General features: G+C 37.4%; 2 protein-coding genes and 1 long non-coding RNA gene across 3 annotated transcripts in view; 1 reads left to right on the plus strand and 2 right to left on the minus strand.

The window, feature by feature from the left end:
* Window positions 1-848, minus strand: part of ppap2d (phosphatidic acid phosphatase type 2D) — a 38,061-nt gene extending 37,213 nt beyond the window's left edge. The window contains exon 1 of the mRNA XM_026946044.3: window positions 136-848. Within this exon, the coding sequence (XP_026801845.1) occupies window positions 136-340 (205 nt within the window). The 5' untranslated portion in view covers window positions 341-848. The remainder of the gene's footprint in view (window positions 1-135) is intronic.
* Window positions 185-19,785, plus strand: tnfsf18 (TNF superfamily member 18). Its single transcript, XM_034298523.2, has 4 exons — window positions 185-326; window positions 13,394-13,579; window positions 17,749-17,812; window positions 17,992-19,785. The coding sequence occupies exons 2-4, from the start codon at window positions 13,412-13,414 to the stop codon at window positions 18,339-18,341; spliced, it is 582 nt and encodes a 193-aa protein (XP_034154414.1). The 5' UTR covers window positions 185-326; window positions 13,394-13,411; the 3' UTR covers window positions 18,342-19,785.
* Window positions 6,638-27,703, minus strand: LOC117595839 (uncharacterized). Its single transcript, XR_004577042.2, has 4 exons — window positions 27,643-27,703; window positions 26,140-26,195; window positions 8,328-8,391; window positions 6,638-7,001 (listed from the first exon to the last, which is right to left on the minus strand). It is a non-coding gene; the product is annotated as an uncharacterized LOC117595839 (long non-coding RNA).
* Window positions 27,704-27,937: the final 234 nt, after the last annotated feature.

Genomic DNA, 27,937 nt, shown 5'->3' on the forward strand with positions numbered 1-27,937 from the left:
TTAGAAAACAGTTCTGTAATGTAGCCTAATTGATACTGCTTGTTTTTTTTTTTCCTATTATGCAACATAAATAAGCACTGATCCTACCAGCAAGGACACACTGGACATGCAACCTCAGGAAGCAGTCGTTCTTACCCACAATCAGACACAAGATGTCCAAACCGACCAGCATCCTGGGGCTGGAGCTGTGAGCCCGGGTCACGGTTCGACTCTGACCGGTTCCGGCTTTCCCGTTCTCCCGCAGCGGCTCCGCGGCTTCACCGCACTCCGCCAACCGCCCCTGGATCTCCAGGTCTCGCTCCACGTCTCCACCGCCGCTGTTCACGGTAAACTTCTCCATATTGCTGCTTAATAGTTTAATAAACCAGATAGGCACTTTCCCTTCGTGTTCGGTTGCTTTTCCAGTCCAGCGTCCGCGCACATGAAGTTTTTGTCTTCCACAGGTATAAAAGTTTAGCTAGAGAGCTTTTCTGAAAGTGAAGCACTAGTGCGCAGGATATCGGGTCATGTTTACAGAGAAATCCTGCTTTAACCGAGCAGATTAATAAGTCACAGACACCGCAGCCGGAGCCAAGTCCCAAATCTGAAGCCAACAGGCACTTTCCGTGTACTTAGGGGGAAAAAATCTCGCCATCCTCATGCTGGATTAAACCCGGTCCAGGAGCTGTACAGGTCCAGTTCCAGACAGAGAAACCTCACGCTTTCTAAAACACTCCTCATTACAAAACACAGAACACACTCCTCAAACTACCTGAGTCACTGAACTCCATATGGGAGCTTTTTCCTCCCTCACAAGTAAACTCAAAGAGCGAGAAACTTTTCTAAGGCAGTGTGTTTTGATTTAGAGCATTATTCCTTCTACTCCTCCCTCCTTCTCTCTCTCTCTCTCTCTCACTCTCTCACTCTCCCTCCAGTTCAATTAAGTTGAATACAAATTAGCTTAAATAACAGTAATAATAATAACAACAACTTCAATACTTAGAACACAACTTTAATATCAGTAGTAACACTAACTGTATAAAAATTCAGCATTAATAATTCAGTGTTATAAATATATGAGGGGTGTGTGGTGTGAGCAGGGGTATATATATGTGGCTCATTTGTGGCATACGTATGTGGGTTGGCATGATTGAGGGGTGCCTGTGGTATGGGTGGTATATGATTGGGGGGGGGTATGAGTACAGGGTATGGGGGTGTGTGGTGTATGATTGGGGAGTATGGGTACTGAGTATTGTGGGTGGTGTATGATTGGGAGTATGAGTACAGGGTATGTGGGGTGTGTAGTGTGAGCAGGGGTATATATATGCGGCTCATTTGTGGCATACGTATGTGGGGTGTGATAGGTGGCATGATTGAGGGGTGCCTGTGGTATGGGTGGTGTATGATTGGGGGTATGAGTACAGAATATGGGGGTGTGTGGCGCATGATTGGGGCTATGAATACAGTGTATGGGGGTGGTGTATGATTAGGGGTATAAGTACAGGGTATGAGGGTTGTGTGGTGTATGTTAGGGGAAGATGGGTACAGGGTGTTGTGGGTGGTGTATGATTGGGAGTATGAGTACAGGGTATAGGGGTGTGTGGTGTATGATTGGGAGTATGAGTACAGGGTACTGGGGCTGGTGTATTATTGGGCAGTATGAGTACAGGGTACTGGGGGGTGCAGTGTGAGTGGTGAGTATGAGTACAGGGTATTGGGGGTGGTGTATGATTGGTGAGAATGAGTACAGGGTCTTGGGGGGTGGTGTATGATTGGGGAATATGAGTACAGGGTATGGGGAATGTATGATTGGTGAGTATGTGTACAGGGTATGTGGGATGTGTGGTGTATGATTGGTGAGTATGAGTACAGGGTATTGGGGGTATGGTGAGTATGAGTATAGGGTATTGGGGGTATGGTGTATTTAAAAAAAAAAGCTCTTTCTGGTGAGTTGAGTCAAGTGTTGGTTCACTGAAATTCCCATCACTTGGTTGTGACCCCCTTCCTCACCACCATCCCTGTAAAATACCCACCAATCACAAGCATTCCTAATAGCACATTGTTGTTATTTTACACAATTTAATTTTACATGTATTACTCATTCTTCTTAGGTTCGAGCACCTGTCAGATATAACTGTAGTAAAGTAATGCACATACATGTCTGTGTGTGGCTTGTTACAATGCTTGTTATTATGAGTTATAGTATGTACTGTATTGGGGAGGCAAGAGTTATGAGGAAAAATGGACAGCATTTCAGGAGTAAATGATTCCCTTTACTTCATTACATTCAGCCATGTTTTTCTAGCTACATTTTATTTTTATTCGTTCAACTGATATTCTGCTTGTTTTGTTCACTAGAGAGTCTTTAGTTTATTCATTCCTCCATAGTTTGAAGGCAGATTGCAGACTACAGAACCCTGTCCTTGAGAAAACCAAAACGTTCCTCATTACAAGACCTCACATTGATATAGTGGTCAGTGGTTTGATTTGGGATTCTGACTCATGCTTTGGACATTGTGTTTGGTTAAATAATTTGCACAGCGCCCTCTGCAGGTCAGGTGTGTTTGTCTTACAGCTTGTGGAGCTTGTACTATAAGGTTTGGTAATGTTAAACATAAATAACACTTTTCAGTGAACAGGAATTGAACATTACCTTAAAATATGTACAATGAAAACCATCAAATCTGCGCATATACATGAAGCATTAAGATGCTTTCAAATAAAATAATAGGGCTCAGTGGCTGCAGAACCCTTTTTTTCCCTTGACATTTCTATAGTTCTATATAGCTTTTTTATTGTTCATACAGTTGCATATTACTCTTAAGTCTATAGTTGTCTAGACAGTTGTCTATTATAATGTTAATGATGTTATTATGACAATAAATAGTGTTTGAATGGCATTATATAACTAGTTAGCATTAATCTTATGTCATAGTTGTTGTTTTTTTTTGTCTTTTATCAGATTAATTTAGCTAGACAATAACCACAAAACCACTGGTTTCATGCCATTCAGGAATGTGATGGTACTAGTTTCCCACTGATCCATGGACTGAGCCATGGACTATTAAGAAACCCACCAATACATTTTGTATCTACAGTATTTCAGGACATATACAGTGGATATAAAAAGTCTACACACCCCTGTTAAAATTTCAGGTTTTGTAAAAAGGTGATGTAAAAAGTTAATCCAAAACAAATCATGTCAGATCAACAAAATTTAAGTGAAAAAAACTCTGAAATGTTTTAGGAGAAAACAAACTTACAATAGCCTGGTTGCATAAGTGTGCACACCCCTTAACTAATACTTTGTTAAAGCTCCTTTTGCATAAAATGCGGCATTCAGTCTTTTTGGGTAAGAGTCCACCGACTCTTACGTCTTGATTTGGCACTCTTGATTTTTACTGCACTCTTCCTTTCAAAAATGCTTCAGATCTATCAAACTGTGAGGAAATCTCCTGTGCACAGCCCTCTTCAAGTCATTCCACAGATTTTTGATAGGATTTATATCTGGGCTCTGACTGGGCCATTACAAAATTTTGATCTTCTTCTTCTGAGTCTATTACTTTGTTGACATGGATTTGTGCTTTGGGTCATTATCATGCTGGAAGGTAATTTTTTTTCATCTTGTTTTTGCACAAAAATATCTGTTGGAATTATGCCCAAAAGGTTATACCTTGGTCTCCTCAGACCATAAAACATTTTGCCATATGCTTTTGGCAAAATTTAGGCAGACTTGGATGTTTTGTTCTTGTTGTTTTTGTGAGAAAGGGCTTCTGTCTAGCCACCCTACCCCAAATCCCCGACATGTGAAGAATATGACAGCTTGTTGTCAAATGCATGGAGTCACCAGTACTTACCAGATATTCCTGTAGCTCTTTAAATATTGTCACAGGCCTCTTGGCAGCCTCCCTAATAGGCTTTTGTCTTGTTGTCTTGTTCTTTTGCCAGTTTTGGAGGGGTTTCTTATTCTGTTCTTGGTAATGATACCTTTAAACAATGTTCCTTTGGATCCCATACAAATGGCTTCAGCAGTCAGATGAAACCAAGATGACGTCAAGAAAATTCCACACAGACAGCTGATCTTTATTTGGGGTTAATCACTTCACTGATGACAGATGTATGATAATTACTTTTGTACATGAGTTTGAATGTGATTGGTTAATTCTATTATTACACCCATTATAAAAGGGTGTGCACATTTATGCAACCCTAAGTTGTTTTTCTTTTCTTTTTTTTCTTTTTTTTTTTTTTTTTACTAAAACTAAAACTATTTATTTTTAGCTTGAATTTTGTTGGTTGTTTTATCACATTCTGTACATCACAAAAACCTGCAATTGTAATAGGGGTGTGTAGACCTTTATATCCCCTGTATATGTCACAGACACACACATGCTTTTCTTTAAGACGATAAGTGGAAACAGCATAGAGCCACCGTTTGTTCCTTTGTTAATTTGTCACCAGTCTGTATATATACCAGTACACCCCACCTCCACACAAGCACTTATAAATAAAGCATTAAATGCAATAGTTAGAGATATTTTACAATAATATTTATAGTGCAGAGGTCCAAGTTCTCTGGTTCGATTCTAAGCTAGGGTTAGTGTCTGTAAAGAGGTTTGCTGTTTCTCCACGTGTCTGTGTGGGCGTCTTCCGGGTTCTCTGCTTTCCTTCCATCTTCTAAAGCATTTTTTTTTTAAATGATGTTCCTTACATTACAATCATTACTCTGTTCAAAAGTTATGTTCAAAAGTGCACACTGATTACACTGATACATTTAAAAAAATGTAATTTAAAATTTCAAAATACAGTACCCTATATTTAACTTACGTTAAAATATCATCTGTAGTAGAGTTTAACCTGTAATGAGGAGTTCAAAGGAATAGTTTTGTGAAATATTTAATTTATATAATATAATTCCCACACACCCGAAGTCAGGACATGTTTTGTACCTTACAGCTTTAGCTTCTTTTCTGTAAATACATGTCATAATACTATCCTCATACTAACACACTTGCTTCAAATGACATCATTAAGGTGCATAGTCTTATTTTTCAATAAATGATTTTAATATAATAGCAGGGATGGTCTTTAAGGTTACATTTTTTTTTAGCTTAAACCCATTCATGAAAAAAAACCAAAACTTTTTTCTGTGTCTATGCCTGAAAGAGTTAAATATTTCCTGGATATAAAAAACATTTGTTTATTTAGTCCCATGGTTCTCAGGAGGTCCATAAAACATAGCCAGTAGGTCTGTCATTTTCTCTCTTTTTTTTTCTTTTTTTTTCTTTTACAGTGGTACAAAATCACAACAATTAAAATTATTGTCAGTAGTGGAAAATGTAAAAACAAACAAACAAACAAACAAAAAAACTTACTGACATCAGTAATGTACTAGAGTAAAAGTAAAAATAGTGATCAAGAAAATTACTCAAGCAAGAGTAAGCAAGACATACTAAATAAACTAACTACTTGAGTAATTACTTTACAAGGTACTTTTTTATGTCTACAACTGACACAACTAATCTGAAAATGTTCTATTTTGTTATACTGTTCCTATGCTAAATAACCAAGTTTGCTATGCTGAAGTGAACCTCCATCATCAAAAGTAGACAGTATAAAGAAAGGTAGCATTAGCTGGCTAGCTAGCTTTAGCCAAATGGGTTGGGTTTTCAGTAGTTAGATTCCTTAGCTGGCTAGCTAGCTAGTTAGCTCAAGACATCTGACAAGTTGGGCCAGGGACGCTTGTCTATCTCCGCTGTCTCATACATTGCTGCTTCTAATTAAAGCATCTGGCACCTGAAGTGTAGACTTTTGGCAGGAAACTGCTTTATTTTAATTGGCTCTTGGAATTGAGTTATTTAAAATGTGCACATATTGTCTTTTAATTGCCTTAAAGTCTTCCAGGTTTAAAACTGATTCATCCTTTTATTGTGAAACGGGGATCAAAAAGATAAAAAATATTTTATTTTTAAAAACTCAAGTAAAATTAAAATGACCATGATTTAATTATATTCAAAAAAGGACTGTTTCAGTGAATCATGTACTCAAGTACTGTAACGAATGTAATGTAGTTGTCACCCCTGGGGATTACACCAAAAAAAAAAAAATGTCAAGTGGAATAATAACAATTTTAATAAAAAATGGATTGTATGTTGTATATTAGAAAAGCTTAGAAACATTAGAAATCTATCCATCCGTTCTCTGTTCCGCTTATCTCTGTAACCCGGAGCCTATCCCAGGGGACCCGGGGCACAAGGCGGGGGAAAACCCAGATGGGTGTAAACCCATCGCAGGGTACAATTTGGAAATGCCAATCAGCCTACAACACATGTCTTTGGACTGGGGGAGGAAACTGGAATACCCAGAAAAAACCCCAAAACACATGGAGAATATGCAAACTCCACACACTCCAACCCGGATGTGCGAGGCAACCACTAAGCACCATTAGAAATAAAAAGTTTTTATTTCTTGTTTTTAAATAACTAAACTATTATTATATACATTTAAAATAATGTTCTTTATTTTTAATAGGTTGTTAAATAAGTCTGTACTGAGGAAGTTCATGTTTATATATATATATATATATATATATAGTTAAAGGGTTCCCTCACTGTAAAAAGTTTGAGACCCCCTGATTTATACAACTGTTTACTGATTGTTTTGTTTGTTTGTTTGTTTGTTTTTTTAAGTGTTCATCTTGCTTTACATTCATTAATGAGTAATGAGTATTTACATTATTACACTCAAAATATTAGTGGCATTTATTTTCAAGCGTATCCTTGTGAGAGGCTGTTCTGCAGCCGGTTTCAGTGTTGAAATCAGAAGTGTTCCATGTGGTTTACTTGGGTTTGTTGTTATTAGGGTGGTTTGTGCGACTAACAGCTGGCGACTGCCTGTGAAGTTTATTTTCATATCAGATATTTCCTGTCACACGCACCAGCTTACATTATGGCCTGTAGATGGAGACAAACGCTGTTTATGTCTGCAACGCAGGGTTTGGGCTCCAGCGCTGACACTAAAGGCTGAAGGGGAGTAAGTAAAAGTGAAAATGAGTTTAACTCAAACAGGACCATTTTTACCAACCTTGTATTTCTCTGGGTGTATTGAGGGAGTGTGTAATATGTTCCGTAAAACCACAATCACAGCACATGTTAGGGCATGCGCCAATGTTAAAAAAATATGGGCATGCCCCAATGTTAAAAAAATATGGGCATGCCCCAGTGCTCCCATGCTCCAATTAGCCACCAGTACGAGGATGACATAGAATTGCGCCAAACTCATGGGAGAGCCACAAAAAGGGGTAATGATGAAGCCTAAATGAAACATGAAATGAAAAAAACAGTATCCTTATTACCTCAAACTCACATGGCGTGCCAAATTGATTATGTAAACAGTAATGTCATAATGTTCTTTAATTGCAAGTCTACTGCTAAAGGATCTTCATCATATAATCAGACGTGGAAAACACAGTACTGCAGTCTGATATAGAATTCAGTCAAGATTTTGGGATCATTTCGTCCAGTGTGACAAGTAAAACCAGCTTAAGGGAAGTTACGTGAATATCATTTCATTATCATCATATCATCAAAAAATATCATTTACCAAACAATCCAGTACAGTCTATACTAACACAACAATTGTTTTGTGTGCAGCCAGTTATAATGTTAGGAAGGTATTTACAAAGTTTACAAATGTTGAGTGAAAAAGTTTGCATCCCCACAGGTTTCTTAAATAGTGAAAAAATTTATCTCTATTTTACAGTTTATCCATAAAGAATTCCATGTTTGCTTAATGTTTTCCTATTAAAAATGATTAAATATTACAGCAGCATTCTGTTAACTTCAGCATCTCTGTTCACATACTCTACTTAATATTTATATACATTTGTTGATTAATGCCATATTTACTTTTTTCAATTTTTTCATTTGGTCATCTTCAGTGAGTGCTTTATCCTTGTGGATTCCTGTTCTTTATCATGGTGGATTAGGAGCCTATGCCAGGCACACTGGGCGTGAGGCAGGAATACACCCTGGATGGCACATTAGTCCATCGCAGGGCACCATGCACATACACAATCACACAGATTCACACTTATGAGTAGATTAGCATAGCCAATCCACCTACTGGCATGTTTATGAAAGGTGGAAGGAAACCAGAGCACCCAAAGGAAACCCACAAGGACACTGGAGAAAGATGCAAAGCTCTGCACACAGGAACCCGAGGTCAGGATCAAACAATGCTACCTGCCCCATATTTACTCTTTAACTCATATTTATAAAAACAGGCCAATACACTTCGTCAGATATAATTAGTAATAGTAATAATATAATAATAATGGTGACACTCACTCTGAACATGCTCAGTCGCATCCTCTTCATCTGCCCGCAAAAGAACACCAACTTAGTCATGGCTCTGAAAATGTAATGTCAAAAGACAGATTTTGAGGTATGAAAGTAATTTTCCGCACCTGGAGAACATTTTGAATTAGATGTGCATTTTTATTTTATTATTATTATTATTATTATTATTTTATTTATTTAATTTTTTTTTTTTGCAGAAGAACCCAAAACAGGCTAGTTGACTCTCTGTTAGTTGGCAATGCTAAGCTAATTAGCAAGCCTATCATATTTTGAGATCATTGACAGTGTGGTGTTATTCGTAAGTGTTTATATAACAGTGTTTAGTTTATTTAACAAAGCACTAAATAGATTCCACTTACTTGAAAAATAGTTTAATTCCTGGAAAACATCATGGCAAAAGATGAAGGCCTAAATAACAATTGTGTGGTCTCACTAACAAATACTCATGACAACAAACAACAAAAAAACAACAGATTTCAATATGTAGTCATTTTTTCCCCCAAAAAGTAAACCGAAATTCAGAAACCAGGTAGTAAAAATAAGTACACCTTATACTTCCACAATCATTAAGAGAGCAATTAGCAGACAGGTGTGAAATGCACAAGATTAGTTAATCATCAAGAAGTGTGATTATAAAAGCAGTTTGGTGTTCTGGAGCACTGAGTTGTGTGTATACATCATGCCAAGAAGAAAGGACATCAGCCATGACCTCAGTGAAGCAACTGTTACTGGAAGGGTTATAAGGCCATCTCCAAATTCAGTCAAGGTCAGACTGTTTAATGCTCAGGGATATATAAAAAAACCCAAGAGCTACATCATGTGACCTACAGGCCTCTGTAAACACATAAAATTTTTATGACAGCACAATCAGAAAAAGTCTGAACAAGTATGTCTTTCATGGTAGGCTAGGAAAAAGGCTCTTCTCTCCAAAAATAATATGGCAGCACAACTTAGGTTTGAAAAATGGAACCGGAACAAACCACAAAAGCTCTGGAACAATATCCTTTGGACTGATAGGACCAAGGTAGAGATGTTTGGGTATCACCACAAACACCTCAGACAGTACCAACTGTCAAGCCTATTGGTGGAGGGGGTGATGATTTGGGCTTGTTTTGCAGCTACAGGGCCTGAGAAGCTTGCAGCTATTGAGACCACGATGAACTCCACTTTATAACAGAAGACATTCTTGAGACAAATGTGAGGCCATCTGTCCAGCAGCTTAAACTGGGCCGAAATTGGGTCATGCAACAGGACAATGATCCCAAGCACACCAGCAAATCAACATCTGAATGGCCAAAGAAGATAAAAATCAAGGTGATGGAATTGTCATGTCAAAGTCCAGACCTCAACCCCACTGAGATGCTGTGGTGGGATCTTAAGAGAGTTGTGCATAAATGAATGCCCTCAAACATTAATGAACTGAAGCTTATGTTATAAAGAAGAGTGGGCCAAAATTTCTTTAAAACGATATGAGAGACTGATAAACTCCTACAGAAAAATTTTACTTCAAGTTATTGTTGCTAAAGGTGGTTCTACATGATACTGAATTATAAAGTGTACTTATTTTTTCCGCACCTGGTTTCTGAATGTTGATTTACTTTTTTGGGAAAAATGACTACATATTTAAATCTGTTGTGGTTTTTTTGTTGTCACCAGAGGTTATTTCTGTTTGTTTATAGAAGTTGGTGAGGAACACACAATTGTTATTTAGACCCTGATAAATAAAAAACATAGAACTGAAAGAGGGTGTACTTTCTTTTCCCATGACTGTATATAGCTACTACTAATAAAAAAATGTGCTGGACAGTTCACACCCACAAGTGACAACACTACACTAAACAGAGCTAATGTGTCACTTTACGTTATTACATTATCATTTGATTATTACATTTGTGAATGCATCATTTCTAAGCATTAAAACTGACAGAGTGTATTATGGGTAACACCTCAGTCATCAAGTACTAAAAAAAATACAAGTCTTGTTAGAACAACCTGTCCCACAGTGTATATGACAGTAGAGTCTTGGCACAGAGCACATAATCCTTTGCGAGTCTTCAACTCGGTCCTCAGTGACTTATCGGTCTTATCTACAAACTACAACGTCAGATTCCACTGGTTTGTTTCTTCAGTGAAATTAGGTCGAGGTGTGTGGGCCTGAAACACAACACCTGTAACCACCACAAGAGGGGAAAAAAAAACAGTCTCAGCAGGACATTAGTCCTCACCCACATGTACTAACAACAAGACAACTTTTACCCCAGGAAATCCCCAGTGGACTTGTTGCGTATATAAAACCACAGACAGGTGCTAGAATTATTTATCTGGAAAATGGTGATGTTTACGTCTTATGGTCGTATCAAACACATAAAAACTGTGTGGTTAGTGGAGCCTGGCAGAACATCCTCCAATCTAATTTTTGTCATTTGTATTTCATAGGCTATTCTGTTTTTTTGCATTTTCGAAATACAGACAATACTTTATGTGGTGATATTATCAAGTAAACTGACACTCCAGGAAGTCTGACTGACTCATCAGAGAGGAAATAGAGCATGTTACAAATAAAAAAAAATAAAAAATTACTGGATATTACTGGATGTTTAATAAGTGTTTAAGACATTTCACACAGTACTTCATGTCTTTTATTTTTCTTCATTATTTATTTTTCACTATATAGCGAGCCTGATGCTAGCTAAGGAGTAGGATGCTAGCCAGCAAGCAAAGTTGCTGTGATCCTGTAGCCATGTTGAGCTCTCACCAACACATGAAAAAAAAAGCAGGTAATATTGGTAATATTTCCAAATTCTTTATAACATGGCAAACTGCAGGGTTTTTTTGGGTTTTTAGTATGATGTACTGTTCATTAATAAGTGAATAATTTGTAATTATAGGTCATTTGCTGTAGTATAAGAGGAATAAACCATTTTGGGATGCGCTGTTCAAGGAAACTAATCATTTTGAGGGGGTAACAGTAACTCATGTCTCGAAAGAGTTTTATTCTTACTTATTTGTCAGCTGTAGTTACTGTGATGCATAGAGTATTTCCTATTAAAATATATTTTGATGTATTTTTGCCCATCCCTGCCTGAACACTTTTGGATACTACAGTGGTTAGATGGAACAGTGGAAAGTGTGTAGGCGAGAGAAGAAATACCTGCCGCTGCCCTTTCCAGCCTACAGCACTAACTTTCCCCTGACCGCTCTTGATGTGCAATATACATTCCTGTTTTCTGAAGTTGGTGGTTTCTTTAATCCTTGAATTTCCACATTCCTGAAGACCTCTTCCCATAAAAAAGCAGATCTGTACATTTATTTATAGATATACTTATTTTCCCAGTTCCACTCTTTTGCCATCTGAAGAAAAACTTTGTACAGTTCTTTTTATTTTTGGATGTTTGCTTATTTAACATGACAATGGTAGCTTAACCATTAACCTTATATTCTAGCAACCAGAAGATTGACCCAAACCACACTTTAAAGCATGGCATATTATTTCCATTTAGTTTTACAGAGGCATGATGAAGTTTGTAAAGCAGCTGCTTTTCATATTGTTGTTGTGAAACTTTCCCAGGCAGACCACAGCAAGCCACAATGCCACAAAGATATGACATGTTCTGACATGTTATTACAATAAATACAGAAAGAATTATGCAGCATTTGTGAATCAGAAAAATTAGTATACAAAATATTGAGATGTCAGTGGGTTTCTCGGGTGGAATGCGAAAAATAATTTTTCATTAATGACTCAAGATCTCATCTGTCACACGTCGAGTGTATTATGAGAAGCTTTATCAGCACAGGATGGAAAATCAGAGGAAGGAAATGATTAATAAGGAAGGAGATGTGATGATTATGTTTCTTCCACCTTCGCTACCGGGATTATTGTAAAAATTAGTTCCTGACCTACAAGTGAATCAAGTGCATCAATGTCCCTTCAAGTCGTAATTTGGAAGCTTAAGAAATCCTTTTAATAGCCAGGTATCTCACTTCTTACTCACCTTTACGCTTTCACCATGGTGGATGACAGAATGGATTCTGTGGTCAACTGTAGGCAATTCTCTACAACTTGTTTTTAGTCATCACTAACTGGGTCACAAAGTTGATTAGGTATACATCTCTGACGTATTCCTAACTATTTAGGAAAGTTAGGAAGTTATCACAATAGATCAGACACTTTAAAAAGCTATGATAGCAGCTAGATAGCGGTGCTCTTGACAGTAAGGGCTTCATATATGACTTTGCATCTAATGAGCACATGAAAGCAGCATAAGTTTAAACACATTGGAAACACTATTGACACAGTTATTACCTTGATATATCTATTTCATTCTTTATCTGTCTACTACATTTTTGATGACTCAATCTAATGGCACACTGAGCCTCCAATATGCTACCAAAAAAATTGTAAAGAAAACAGATGTCATCAGTTAGGTCTGGCCATCATCAGTCAGTGACCAGCCAACAACCAAAACAAACTAAACAAAAACAATGTATTGTCCTGTTCTCAAGCGGAATCCTTGCACCTAAGAGAAAGGGAAAACAGAAATGGCCAAAAATAAAAGAAAAGAAAAGAAAAGAAAGATTGTTTCAAATGATTTTGATCACTTCTAGAAAACCAATTTGTCTGTAGACTGCCCACCTTTTCAGAGTTAACGTATGACACGCCTACAACACTGTTCTGTGAAATTGTTGTAATGCAGCATGTTTCCACCGTGTTATGTCTGCATCGCTCTTCCTCTGTGTAACTTCTGACATCGTTGAGAGGGCCTGTCCCTCTATTGTGGGAAGGCATTTCTCTCTTTTTTTTCTCTGTGCTCCCCTTCACTTTCATTACCTTTGCTCAGGAGGGAAAGTACATTAGAGCTCACCTCCTGGACACCACAAAAAAAAAGAGGAACTTGCAGCACTCAAACACACTCTTTATTTTACCCTCACACACAAAAACCTAGCAGCAGCACAGGAAACAAAACTCAGCCCAGAGTTTCTCTGCAAAACAGAGCTGAAGTCTGACTCACACTTCTCTTCATTCCTGACATCACTCAACTGCGTGTCGTTAGCTTCTCGCTGCCTGGGCTATGTGTGAATCTGGAAAGAAGTGTTATGAAGGGGAAAGCTGCGGAGCACGTGTGGATCAGCTGAAGAGACTCATCTGGATGCTGATGATCTGGGTCTCTATCCTTTCCCTGGGCCTGGGAGCCTCCATCACTCTCCACATCATCCTCCGGCAGGGATCCAACACAATGGTACAGTTATATTCTTCTACCCCTACTGATTACAGTATTATCAGTATGACAAGTTGAAAATGATGAAATCAGGCAAGTGGAATCTGTGATTCTAGCAGCATTTAATGGATCAGTATTATCGGTATTAATTAAGAATAGAACCTGCAAGTCAGTTACCAAATGTTAATGAAAATTTAATAAATATTTGTCCTTTAGTGATGGTCACTGGCTTATTTTTTATAACAAAAAGGCAAATTGAAATAATTGGTATTTGATTCTTGATAGGCTGTACAAGTTGCCAGTAATGAAGTGGCACGAGAGCAACGATACAGCACAAAGAGAAACTGTGTGACAGAGGAAACACATGTATTAACGTAAGATTGCGCAACATGTTATGTGCAAGCAGGAAGCATAGATCAGCACATTTATAACCCGGTGCATTTTTAAAGGTTTGGACCAAATGAACTGCAGAACTGAACAGATTCTTTACAAGTGTAAAAAATAAATAAATAAAATTCATGTGATTGATTGCTGAACTGATTTCAAGGTCATTTCTAAAGAAAAATTGTCTAGGCCTGGTTTTGGATTAGTTTAAATGTCCAAACGATAAACAGTCAACCCCTTTTTACATAATTATATGAATTATTGCACTGTTGGTAACAGAACTGAACAGTGTCCTGCAGCTCCATACCTTACTGATTTATTTAAAGTTAAGTTATGAAGAAATGTTTCATAAACTCCTGACAGCTTCTTTGGTGGTTAAACTCAGTAGTAACACCGACTTGAAATACAAAGCTTTTTCCTGGAGCTTGAAAAGAAGTGTACTTGAAGTGTACTTTGAAACCATGCCTTTCACATTTGTGGAAAAAAAAGAGAGAGACAACTTGTGAAAGGACAGACACTATAAATTCATAGTGAGTTTCATATGTTCATACATTTTGGATAGTTGGTGCCTAGTTGTGCTTAGGTTCAGATTGAAACCTGATGAACTATAGCTATTATAATTTATTTATGTAGAGCTCTGTAAATTATGTTGAATTACCTTTGTCTTATAGCTTACACTACATCAGCACGTCTCTTAAGTATAAACCCAGCACAACACCATCTGATCCACCAACATGTTACATTCAGTGTTAAATAAAGCTGTTATTTATGTATCACTACAACTACAGCCAGTACAGGCATGTGAGGTGCAACAGAACCAACCCTCCAACAGCGTAACTGGGAAAGATAGAGCATGATTCATCTGTAATGTAGTCATTTTCAGCCAGCAATGCAAATAACCACAGAGATAAGACATGGTATGTTATTCTGCTATGACACAGGGATTCTTTTTAATTTACTGTGTATCAGTCACGCAACTTTATTCCACAGTTTATTTTGCTCATTCCAAACTCCACCCTGAAGTACATTAGATCTGTTTGTGATGTTGTTAGTGATTCCTATGCTATGCTTTGTTGGTTGTTGCTGCATTTTCATTATTGGTGTAAGTGGTAAGCCAAAAAAAAAAAAAAAAAACCTCAGAATTTAATCCTGAAATAAACCTTTTGATTTATTTCATATACACCGATCAGCCATAACATTAAATCCACTGACAGGTAAAGTGAATATCATCGATTATCAAGGGCCAAACTGTGATGGCTAGACAACTGGATCAGAGCATCTCCAAAACAACAGGTTCCCAGTATGCAGTGGTTAGTACCTACCAAAAGTGGTACAAGGTGAACCGGCGACAGGGTCATGGGCGCCCAAGGCTCACTGATGCATGTGGGAAGCGAAGGCTAGCCCGTCAGGAGAGCTACTGTAGCAGAAATTGCTGAAAAAGTTAATGCTGGCTCTGATAGAAAGGTGTCAGAACACAGTGCATCTCAGCTTGCTGTGTATGGGGCTGTGTAGCCGCAGACCGGTCAGAGTGCCCATACTGACCTCTGTCCGCCACCGAAAGCGCCTACAATGGGCATGTGAGCATCAGAACTGGACCATGGAGCATTGAAAGAAGGAGGCCTGGTCTGATGAATCAGTTTTTTTTTGTTTTTTTTTTTTTAACATCAAACATCATGTGGACAGCCAGGGGCATGTGTGTCACTTACCTGGGGAAGAGATAGTCAAGTTGTTGACTTGGCCTCCGAATTCCCCAGATCTCAATCCGATCAAGCATGTGTTGGATGTGCTGGACAAAAAAGTCCGATCCAGGCAGGCCCCACCTCGCAACTTACAGGACTTGAAGGATCTGCTACTAATGTCTTTGTGCCAGATACCACAGCACACCTTCAGAAGTCTTGTGGAGTCCATGCCTTGATGGGTCAGAGCTGGTGGTACAAGGGTTTTAATGTTATGGCTGATAATGCATGTCTAAATCAAAGGTCATGTCTGAAAGACAGGTTAGTTCCTGTTATTGCTTCTGTCATCGCAGTAAAAAAAAAAAAAACACCCTCTCTTTTTTCCTGTCTCAATGTTTTTTTAATGAAAAAAAAAAAAAAAAAAAAAAAAAAACAGAGATTGCCATGTGACTGAGAAACCAGAAAGCACAAACTCATCTGTCCTAAAGACTCTCCAGTGTTGGCCTTCACCACAACAACGTTTTTTTTAAACCCTTAGAATGTGTGGCGCGTCTGCCATACAGGTCCCTGTGCATGAGCTGTTACTATAGAAACAATAACTTTACAATGAGCACATTAATATAAACCTATCATTTACGTTACAGCCAGAATGGGGCAATGGGATGTTAGGTTCTGGAGAAAAGCCATAATGGAAATAGGAACAGAATAAGGGCAAGAAAACTGGCATATTGGTCAAGAGATATCTTTTCCTCATCTACTACCTTATGATGGCTAGAACCAGGGTCTGATCAAAATGATAAACTGACAGCATGATAACTGTAAATTCCAAAATCACAGTTTCAGTACATCATGTATTTGTTCACATCTTCAGATTTTCATAGACATTAAATACGATATACTACTAAAGCAGAACCTGCTAGAAGATCTTCAATGCAGACTTGCAAAATGCAAAAATGTATCAAAACAATGTAGAAATGCTGTTTTTCTTGATTTTTGTCCTGACCAGTTTGTTCTTTACAAAGTAGGCAATGATGTTTAGAAACTAAAGCCTATTTTAAATGAAGAGCATAGAGATTTTTTTTTTCTGTTTGTGTTCCTTATGAACACTCGCGTGAAAACACTGACAGAACAACAATTTCAGCTTTATTATTATACTATATTAAGGAAACTCAATAATGCTAGCCTATGATCACAAGCATCACGGGAGATATGAAGACTTCTAATGTTCTCAACTTTCAAAACACACACACACACACACAGATGCTGTTTAATGCCAGTATATCAACATAGTGCATCGCTAAAATGCAGTTACGCTTCACGTTTTGGGATACACCAGAGCGGTGTGAACTTCCTGTTTTAAACAAACTATTGGAAACTGTTTTACAGTTCGATGAAAAAAATTAAAAAGAACAGACACTCAGTTCAATATCTACAGACTTAGACTTTATACACTCTGTGAAAATCATAGTGTCACAATCACCTGAGGGATAGTTATCAGAAGTTAAAAGTAAACAATCCACTGTCCCCACTTCTAACCATAATAATAATAAAAAAGCAAGCTGTTTTTAGCTAAAGGCCAAACAATTTTTTTTTAAAAAAATGTATAATTGACAATTAGATGACCTTTATGGAAGGAGTCACCAGAGTCACCACTTTGTCATGATTTGTCAGTTTTCTGCCACAGGTAAGTCTTCAGGACAGAGGAGTGTTTTGTTTCTTATGGCTGTTGTAACCAACGTGAGAAAAAGAATGAACTTTTCTCACATAAAGCGGACAACTTATAATGTATAAGTTGAAAAGTATGTGAAAACTACTATGTGTCGTTCATTAATAAATAATACATTACGAATTGTAATCATTGGCAAATCTCTGCAGTATCAGAAAAATAAAACACTTAGGGATATGCTGCTATAGGAAAATAAATTATTTCGAGATGGTAACAGTGACACCACTTAACACACCACCCTATCGATTATTTCCATATAACAGGGGGACAGTGTTTTATTCCTTACGTATTTCATTATAAGTTTATCTGTATATCAACTCTGATTTTTGGAGGCAATTTTGTATGTGTCTGTATCTTTGAGGGAGAAAATTAATGCATTTGGTGACTATTATTTCCTTTTCCAGGTTTCCCCTAACAGCATTGAAACCACGGCCAGTCCACGCTCTCAGCTCACTTCATACTGCCTTGGTAAGCCTGAGTTTTTGGCTACTATTATTTATTTACTGTAAGTGCACTGCCATTTTTACCAAATGACACCAGATACTAATTTCTGCTGCTATGTTTAATATTTCTCAGAAATTTTATCAAATAATTTCTTTAAGTGTATGTTAGGATCAAATCATAATAATTATTCTCTTTGCTTTTAGACAAGAGTAAAAACGACGAACATGAACTGAGACTGCAGTGGCGGAAAAAAAATGAAGCTCAAAGAGATACTGCAGTGAAAATAGAGGAGGACGGGAATTATTTCCTCTTCCTCAGAGTAACCCTGGAGTACCGGAAGCAAGGTGTGAATTACGTGGTCACAGTTAAAAAGATGCCAGACGGTAATACACCCAGCAATATCACTATGGGACATATCAATGGAACAGAAAACTCGACTGGATTTATGGGTATAGGAGTGCAACTAAGTAAAAATACGTTGATAAATGTTACCTGCAGCCCCCAGGCACAATTTGATGTCCATAACACTTACTTGGGCTTGATCAAATTCTGATTCATCGTACTGCCTTCCTGGATGTAACTTCATGGGAGTAGTCTACACTTTCAAAGGCCATGTTAATCAGTGTTTTACCATGGCAATCAATTATGGAGATTGAGATAACCATTTTGCCTTAAATGAGTTAAAGCTTGTTCCAATTCACTGGATTCGACATAATTTGAATGCGAGACATTTCCAACACAGCCATATTTTCACAAAAAAACATATTACATCACAATATTTAATGAAGGCACAACAAAAGGCACAAAAGATCCTATTTTAAGGCCCAGTTAAACCAGTATTGTTTGATTTTTTTTTTTTTTTTTCATGTCTTTGTGTTCAGGCTTTTTTTTCCCTCATCTCACACACTTAATTAAGCCTAGAGCCCTATTTGGACAGCCTTCAGTTTTCATGGGGAGCTCAGGTAAATCCATCCTTTAGAGGTGCCACTCTGTCATTTTACATATTCTTATAATTGTATTCTCATCCCGACAGACATGTCTGTGAGTTTTACAAGCAGATTCTGACTGCTGCTATGTGCTGTAGATGTCTTTGCCTGTATAGAACACTTCTGACAGCCACAAAATAATGGATGCTTTGACAGGGTCTCTTATTTACATTTTACTTCATCTCCATATTGTGTTCACAGATAAAATGAAGTCAGTCAAATGAGCTAAAGGTTTAAAGCCTTGTCTGTGTAGGATAATAACCTACTGGATGCTTGTATTTTATAGAATTTATCTTTTGTGTTTCTACTGGTTTTATTACATTTCCCATCCATATCAGTGTGTATTTAGGAGTGCAAAATACACAGAATTCAGCACTACCCACTTTTTGTCTGGAACCTAGTAGTCCATAATCCAGAATTCATTAGAATAAATTTTGTCTAAGTTAACAGAAAAAGAAAAAAAGTCTTTTTTTTTTTTTTTTTTACCTTTTTTTTTAAATTCCCTATGCATGTGCAATGTTTTTCAAAATTTTGCAAAATGAACATATTTTGTCTTCATGAATCAGTTCACAGTGTTATTGTGTAATTAGCGCTAGTGTTATTGTCCACACTTCCTCTGTTTTTTTTAAAAATTTCTTTTGTTATATGCACTGATTTGTACTGATAGCGAAAACAGTGCTGTTCCAGTTTATTACATACATCAAAGTAATGGCAGAGCTAATGTGTTTAGGTTCACTAAAACCGCAAGAGCTAATATGCGTGTGTATATATATATATATATATATATCTGAATTCTTTTTTTATACTGTTATGTTTTGCTTAATTTATTTTTTAGTTCATTAATGCTGATAATTCAAATGTACATAATAGATTTTTTAAACAATTTCAACATGTTGATATGAATGTATTACTGTTAAGACCTGACTACAAGTTAATCATCTTGTTGCACATTATGAATGTACAGTCCTTTTTTCAGTGAATGAAAAAATTGATTAAAACGATAAAACAACCCATGGCATGTTGGCGCCTTATCATTCAGAGTGCTTTTTTTTTTTTTTTTTTTTTTTTTAACCATCTAAAAGTTCTTTTAGGCTTAGATATATAATTTACATTATGTTGTATATCAGCCTCACATCATTCATTTGTTTCCTCTGGGTTGTTGTTTATGTATAACTAATTTTAATCCTTAGACGATAATAATAGTAATAATAATAATAATAATAATAGTATAGTCAAATTCTAATTATTTTTGGAAAAAAAATTTTTTTTTAATTTCTATTTAAAAACCTTTTTAAATAATATGTTTTCTTTTCAGTAGAAAGCTAAATTCCTGTGGGACCATTCGTCCACGTGATCCTACTCTTTACTTTCTTGTAGCCAAAAATGGTGATTAAATAAAAAATGACCTTCCTGCTTAAAGAAAATATTTTTTTATAGATTTTAATACAATTGTATTGGCTGAGTGTTCATACTGTTTAATTAAAAGCTGTTTTCCTTGTGTCATTTATAAAATAATGAAATGGTTTACCTAAATGGTTAATATTGCTCTATATGTAAAGTGAAATGAAAGCTGATGTTACCAGTGCCAGACGAGCTGATTCTTGGTGTAGGAGTGGGATCACAAGACTTAACTGTTTCGACATGGCTCTGAGTCATCACCACAAACCCCAATAGAATATCTGAGTCAAGTGGAGGCTCCCGCAAGACATGAAAGAGTAAACGGTGGATTATTTAAACATTAATAATGCAGTTAACACTAATTTGTTTGTGCATATTTAAATGTGTGATATTGTTCAGGGGCCCACCGACATGCTTCCCCCTTCACATACGCTCCCATTAACTTGTCACCAGTGTGAACTCTGCGAGACTGCATGTGACGGAGTAAAATACTGTTTCACAACAATGACTCAACCGTGAGACCCCTGCTACAAAGAGAAACCAAAATAATCTGAGAGGCTGAGATTTGCCACATAACAAGCTGTCAGCTGAGCGACAGCTTTCGAAGAACGATGAGCTGTATGAGGCCCCTATGCAATACACATGCTGAGATGGTACTCTCCAATCAGCATGTTGATGGTATTATAATTACATTTATCAAATCGAAAAATGTTCTGCTGGGTTATTGTTTGACAAATTTGACAATTGAAATGTGTTGTGGGTCTGCCTTCCAATGTCCTGAAAAAACAGATTTCAATTCTCAAATTTGTCCAAATGATGCCAAGCGGTAAACCACAAGCCTGTCTCATTAACTTATAATTGACATAAGAACACTGAGTGACCACAAGTGTAAGTAGTAAGTAGTAGTAAGCTCTATAAGAAGCACTTTTAGCAATGACGGCATCAGGGACAGCTACAGCAGCCAGAAGAAAAAGTGATACGTACTTGCTTGCGTAAATTAGACTTGCTGCTTCCTGCCGTCGTAGCCCACAGTTCTGCTATGGCAAAACCACCAGTTTGACGAAATGCCGCAACATTAAGATTTTTTTTTTATTTTTTTTTTTTTTACACACACACACACACACACACACACACACACACATATATATATATATATATATATATATATATATATATATACACACATATATATATATACAGTTCTTGGAATCTGGGACTTACACAATCAGCCCTATCTTTTGCTTCTTCATTCATCTTCAGTAACAGGTTTAAGGCCTCAGCATACTTAAATGTGAAGATGGTATCTGTGAGATCTGAGTGAAAACAAAATCATCTTTGAGAGCTTAAAAGCTTGCAGACCTACAGCAGTATTATAATGGCCATCGCAAATGAGTGCTCCAGTACTGCGGGTGGCACTATATACATTTCATTACAATTTTCTTGACTACAGGAAGACTGCAGCTCCTTAGATTCATTCATCTTGGAATGAGCTGACACGGGAACATCTTGTTTTGACAACTAATCACAGGCTTGGTGGCGTAGCATGTTTATCTGCAGAGTTCTCCCAGCTGCAATACACATGACATGCTGAGCCTTTGCACATCATCCGTTTACTCTGCAATTAGGTCAAAATTTGAGTGGAAGCCAGCTAAACGTCGTCTCCACATGAAGTAGGCTGAGGCCTTTATCATGTTCAGAGTTGCACTGGATCTGGCGCCTATCTCAGGAACAATGAGTGTGAGAGCTGGATACAATCCAGATGGGACAGTATGTGGTATTGAAATTTTCGGCTAAACATCTTTAGTCTGTGCTTCCAGAAGAAAAGTAATGGACATTTCAGGGTACAGGTGCTTTTCAGTGGGGCTGGTACCCTCTAGGAGACATCTTTTCTACCTTTAGTTACCTGAGAAAGTGAATGTAGTGTAGCTTTAAAACTCATTTAATGTACACTGCCCCTTAAGCCCAAATGGGGGTATATTTACATAGTTTGTATCTTGAGGAAAATGTACAACGTACAAGGTACAATACAGTTGTTACTGTCATAAACCATTAGAGTGAAACCTCTACAATTTCCCACTATTATATTTGTTTATACAAACAGGCTGCTGGTCTACTGTTTTGTTTCATTTTTACACAACTGATTCTAGCATGACCTGCTGCTAAGGAAATGAGGGACAGAGAAAACTATTTATAAATGCTGATCAGGGATTTTCATGTAATGATTACAGTTACCTCATGATGCTTTTTCAATGGAACGAAATCCCCTACGCAGTCAACAGCGAGCTAATAATTACTCCACTGGGTGTCAAATAAGCAAAACCTATAAAGGTCATTCAGCTCCTACACCACACTCACCCACCACGTCAATTGACGTGATATCTTCTGTACTGTCGTCTCAATCTAGGCGTCATGTCAGTATTTTTGGGCTGCAGAATGATGATATCTAAACCATTGAAAATAGAAGCATGAACACATGAAATCTTGCCCGCTGTCATATTTCGTTATCTCATTTGTTTGTGTAGAGCTCAGGTTTCAGTCAATGACACATATGCGCAGTGAGGTAATCACACATAGGGAGCTTTGTTGTAGTAGTTGTTCCTGTGTTTTACCTGTGTGGGTGTTGAGAGCAATCGAATCAATCATCAGCATCACATTAAATCAGCATGATTGTCACTTTTGCCCACTCTTCTGCACTACAGCCTAGCCTCAGCTGTGTTCCATACCAGATGAAGAACACATGAGAGAAAAGAAAGAGGGGATAGAGATAAAGTGCAATCTGAAAGCTGATTGAAACAGAAACAAAAAAAAAAAAAAAGCGAGTGAGAGAAAAAGCGCGTGATAGGGAAATAATACAGCTATGAAAGGAGATTAAATAATGGGAAATAATTCTGCATTAATTGAACGCATGTACTTATTTTAGTAATTTGTCTCTGTTACTGTAATGGCTTGATAAGGCTGAGGTGTGTTTTCGTCACTGTCATTCATAGCAGAATCTTGTTTTCACTCAAACTCTGTGTTATGACAATGCATTTCCCCTACCACTTTAGTTCTGGCCTTGGTCTCTCTTGTGTGTTTTCTCTTTCCCACAGTGGAACAGGAAACTGAAAAATGTACATGACATGCTGAATCAGAAAAGGGGAAAGAGTGGACAAACTGTAAACAACTGCCCTGTGCAGTTCTCCTGGATTCTTAGTTTACCGTTTAGTTTAAGAAGCTTAGTTTGGCGAAATTTGAGTAAAGACATTGTGCCACAAACATGAAATGGATGTATGTCAGTAGATAGGGAGGTAGGGCAGTTGTGAAGGTACACTGAATCAAAATAAATGAAAATACAGATGGTAGACAGCCTCAACATTTAGTCTACAAACGCAAGACATATTTTCATGTACCTTCCAGGACATACTTCCTCCCTACATTAAAGAGCTGTATCTCAAACTGTATGCGTGTCCTAATATGCAACACTTAGTGTGGATTAGCATTGGAATTACTGTTACCACCCTTGGCCACCACTATAACAACAGGCCTTGAAGTACTTTATTCCTCTTGTACCACAGCAATTTGCTAACGATTATTTTTATTTATTAAAGAACAAGCAGATTTACTTTTTATCTGTTTATAGTTACATGTAATGTTGAGGAAAAAAAATGGGAAACAAGTTAGTTCCTGATATCATATACATTATAATAGCAAAAAAACAGTCATAAAATAGCACAAGTTGGTTGTGTAGCTTGTAGAATTCAGTTTAGTACTAATGAAAGATGAATAAATATGGTTTAGCTAACTGCCAGGTGCCACAGCTTCCAATGTCCAGTTGTGTACACTAGCAAACTTCTGACTCCATGTTGATAGACCAATGGATAGAGAGTTGGACTTGTAACCCGAAGGTGAACCTGAAGGTTGTGGGTTTGAGTCTCAGGTCCAGCAGGGATTGTAGGTGGGGGAAGTGAATGACCAGCGCTCTCTCCCACCATCAATACCACGACTGAGGTGAGACCCTTGAGCAAGGCACCGAACCCCCAACTGCTCCCCGGGCGCCGCAGCAAAAAAGGCTGCCCACTGCTCCGGGTGTGTGTTCACAGTGTGTGTGTGTGTGTGTGTGTGTTCACTACTGTGTGTGTACACTTCGATGGGCAGAGCGCAAATTCCGAGTATGGGTCACAAGTCTTGGCCACAAGTCACTTCATTTCACTTCAAGCTCTACTCCCTTACTACAAGTCCACAATTGGCTACATGCTCATAATCTTCTGAAAATATTTTCATTTTCATTTAAAGTTTTAAATATTTTCATTTAAAGTTTATACAGTCACACTGGTGTTTATCATTTAACACCTTCACTGTTTTTTTTTGTCCACTCACAGTGCTCTTGCTGTAGTTTTTTCCCCCTCGTTCATCAGTCACATTAGCCAAGCACATTATGGCATACCAGTTCCATACATTGTAAACTTTACATTTATTATTATATTTAATATCCTAAAGTTTGCTCAATGGATCTTTGAATAGATCTTTGCTTCTTAAAGGGACCCTACCAGAAACATCTTCTGATAAAGAAACCCTCTACTGTAGTCAACAGTTTTCATTATGAATTAGCAAAAAAAAAAAAAAAAAAAAAAACAGATGGCCCATACTAAAATGCTAGCAAACAGGGTTGTGAAAGGAAAACCCTCATACGGGTTGTCAGTTTTTAGTAAGGATGAACCAATCAGTTTTTCCATTTGAAATACAACACACAAGAGGCCAGAGCTCTCAGTACCAGATCCCCGATACTGATCTTACAGAATTTAAATACACAACATGTAGCAGACACCCAGTCATAGTAACAGATTTTCCTATCTACTCAAATTCTCCCACACAGCCCGCATTAGCTCATTTGCAGGCCAAATATGTCACTGCTACTCATTCGACACCAAAACCTACAGCTTTAACACACAGCAGCTGAAAAATGTCTGGTGGCACATTTACAGGACCACATTCACATGTTGGTAGCAGGTGAAATGTCGGCATGCAAGACATGACTAACAATCCATTTTTAAAATGGCCTTAAAAAAAAAAAAAAAAAAAAAAAAAAAAACAAAGGTTAATGTATAGGACATTATCCAGGATGTATTCCAGCCTCGTGCCCAGTGTTCCCGGGACAGGCTCCAGATCTACCGCAACCCTGACCAGGATAAAGAGATCTGCAAAGCCCAACAAATTAAAAATTTTTTTTTTTTACTTTCTCAGAAAAGAAGCTTGTGCGACAAAGGAAGGCCGTGTTTATTAAGATGAGAGTTTATACAGCAGCAGTGTAGCCAGATCTAAATTTTAGTTACAATCAACAAGTGATCTGTACAATTAAATCGATAAGTATTATGCGCTCCGGCATTTTAGGTGAAAGCAGTTGTAGAAGTGATGAAGGCACAAATTTATTGAATCATTTTAAGGCAGTGGTTCTCAAAGTGGGGTCCGAGAAGCACAGCCAGCGGGTCTGCAGTTTTTTAATGGAGTCACAGTAGCAGAAATCACAACCCACTATTAACTATGTTATTGTATTTAGTTGTATTTAGTTATTAGATAATTTGACTCGTTACTTGATTTGAATTGATCCAAACCTCAAGAACTCAAAAACAAGTAAGCCAATAGATAATGCAACTTAAATCTAATGTGTTCGAATAGGACAAATTATTATTGCATACATTTAAATAATGTTCAAATAAACAAACAAACAAACAAACAAATCTGTGACTGAGGAGGTTACTGGTCCCCGGCTACAAATAGTTTAGGAAATCCTGATTTACGGCACAATCTACAGTCAATCAATCCTGCCCTATTAATAACTCTGCCATTTAATACCTTTATGCTACGTCCACTGAAAATGATTAACATAGCATGCTAGCAAAAGGAAAGAATTATATTTTAACTTATAAAAGCAAATCTGCCTCTTTTTCTCTTCCTGAACTTCTTTCACTACTGTTGCTGCATTCGACTTACCTTGGAAGTGGGGCTTGGAATCACGTAATTGTTTTGGCCTCCTTGTGTTTGAGCTACTAATGGGGGAAAAAAAAAAAAACATGGCTGCATCTCTTGTTAGCAACAAGCTAGCAACAAGCTAGCCAGCCAACTGTGATGAGTGACGCACTGTATATTCAGCTCCTCAAAAGATATGTAATATGTCTGTATGTTGATCGATCCAAAGCAAATACTCGTATATACAGCATAACTCATTTAAAGGTACGAAGTGCTGCTGTGTTTAATGTTCATGCTGATGGCAGCCATGTTGATTTCATGTCACTTGCTGAACTCTGATGCTGCGTCTCAATTCGCCTACTATCGGTCCTTAAATAGTATCGAGATTAGCATCAGTGTGTCTCTAATTGTAGTATATCGAAAACAGTATCCCAAAGGTACCCGGACGGTCGACTATTCTACTAGTTCTGGTAGATTTTCGAAGTGTAGATCCGTGGACACTTTTTCAGCTAATATAATTTTGCCCACAACTGCTTGCGTGCGTGAGGGAGGAGGAGGAGTTTTGTGACGGTTTGCTTCGCTGAATTCGAGGACGCGTTTTAGAGAGGTGTAAATGAAATGTGGAAAAATAAATCAAGGAAATGGGAAATTCAACTGCATCGTATAAATTATATAAGGAAAAATGAATGAAGAAAAGCTGAAATGCAACGAGGAGGCTGTTTGCGGTGACATGACGTGTTAGTAAGTATGTTCCAGTACTCGCATACTCTTTTGCTACACACTCAAAAGTATGTCCTTTTTCCTTCACAAGAAGAGTACATACGTTTAGTGCATAGTATAGGTAGGCGAACTGAGACGCAGCATGAGTTCCTGAGTAGGAATTTCAAGTTGAGGGGGCGTTTTCTTTTGTTTTTCATAGTAGACTATAAAATATGATTAATAGAAACCATTTGATGGGTAATTTGACATTTGGTGTGGTTAAATAGAGAAAAATCAGGATATAATTTGAGAAACTGAACCAACTAAGTTCATCAGAGTTGAATATATGAAGAGTTGGGGAATATGGGACAAAATTTTAAAAACCTCACAACTCTGACAGACATAAAGAATTAAAATATTTAATATTGGTGAATATTGACACTATCTGTGCAGCGCGAGACGCCTTTTAGCTAAACTAGCTCTGAGAGAGAAGCGCTAATAGCTAATACCTTATAGCTAATAGCTAATAGGTAGTACAGGATATTTGAGAAAATGTTTAAGCCATTAAATGTGTACACAACCTGAGCACAGAAAGAAATAATAACTTATTCACCAACGATCCTGACTCTAGCTTTGCTAAATTTCTGGTATCAGATAGCTAGCTAGCTAGCTCGAGCGCTAATTTTGGCTAAAAACCAACGTTTTTTAGCAAACTGTGTGCTAAACCAGCTAAGCTAAAGAATATGAATGTTTCATCATTTAGGTATTAATATCGTTTCATACAGTTGCAGAAATATTTGATAGAAAGAAACATATCAGCGATCTCACCACAGCTTTCTCTGACGAGGCAAAAAAAAAAAAAAAACGTCTTTCGCCAATGAATCCTGAGTCGGTTCTTTGAATCATTTCGTTAAATCAGCTCTTTGAATAGGAGTCGACACTCAGATCTGAAGAATCGTTTGATGAATGGACCACTGGGAAATAACGGTCGAAAGTCATTTGTTTATTTTCAAAATTAGACTGAGGGTGCTAATATAGCAAATAAGTAATCAGGACAGGTTTATCCGAATACAAAAGCAGTTAGCTTTTCATTGTGAATGTTGTTGTGTGTGTAAAAGTTGAC

The sequence above is a fragment of the Pangasianodon hypophthalmus genome, chromosome 23 (genome assembly GCF_027358585.1).
Source record: "Pangasianodon hypophthalmus isolate fPanHyp1 chromosome 23, fPanHyp1.pri, whole genome shotgun sequence".
Taxonomy (NCBI): domain Eukaryota; kingdom Metazoa; phylum Chordata; class Actinopteri; order Siluriformes; family Pangasiidae; genus Pangasianodon; species Pangasianodon hypophthalmus.

Excerpts from the sequence above, each read along its gene's own strand:
- tnfsf18 (XM_034298523.2), top strand. The coding sequence starts at position 13,412 with ATGTGTGAATCTGGAAAGAAGTGTTATGAAGGGGAAAGCTGCGGAGCA. Across the intron at positions 13,580-17,748 it reads GGCAGGGATCCAACACAATG|GTTTCCCCTAACAGCATTGA; the intron begins GTACAGTTATAT and ends TTCCTTTTCCAG. Across the intron at positions 17,813-17,991 it reads GCTCACTTCATACTGCCTTG|ACAAGAGTAAAAACGACGAA; the intron begins GTAAGCCTGAGT and ends CTTTGCTTTTAG.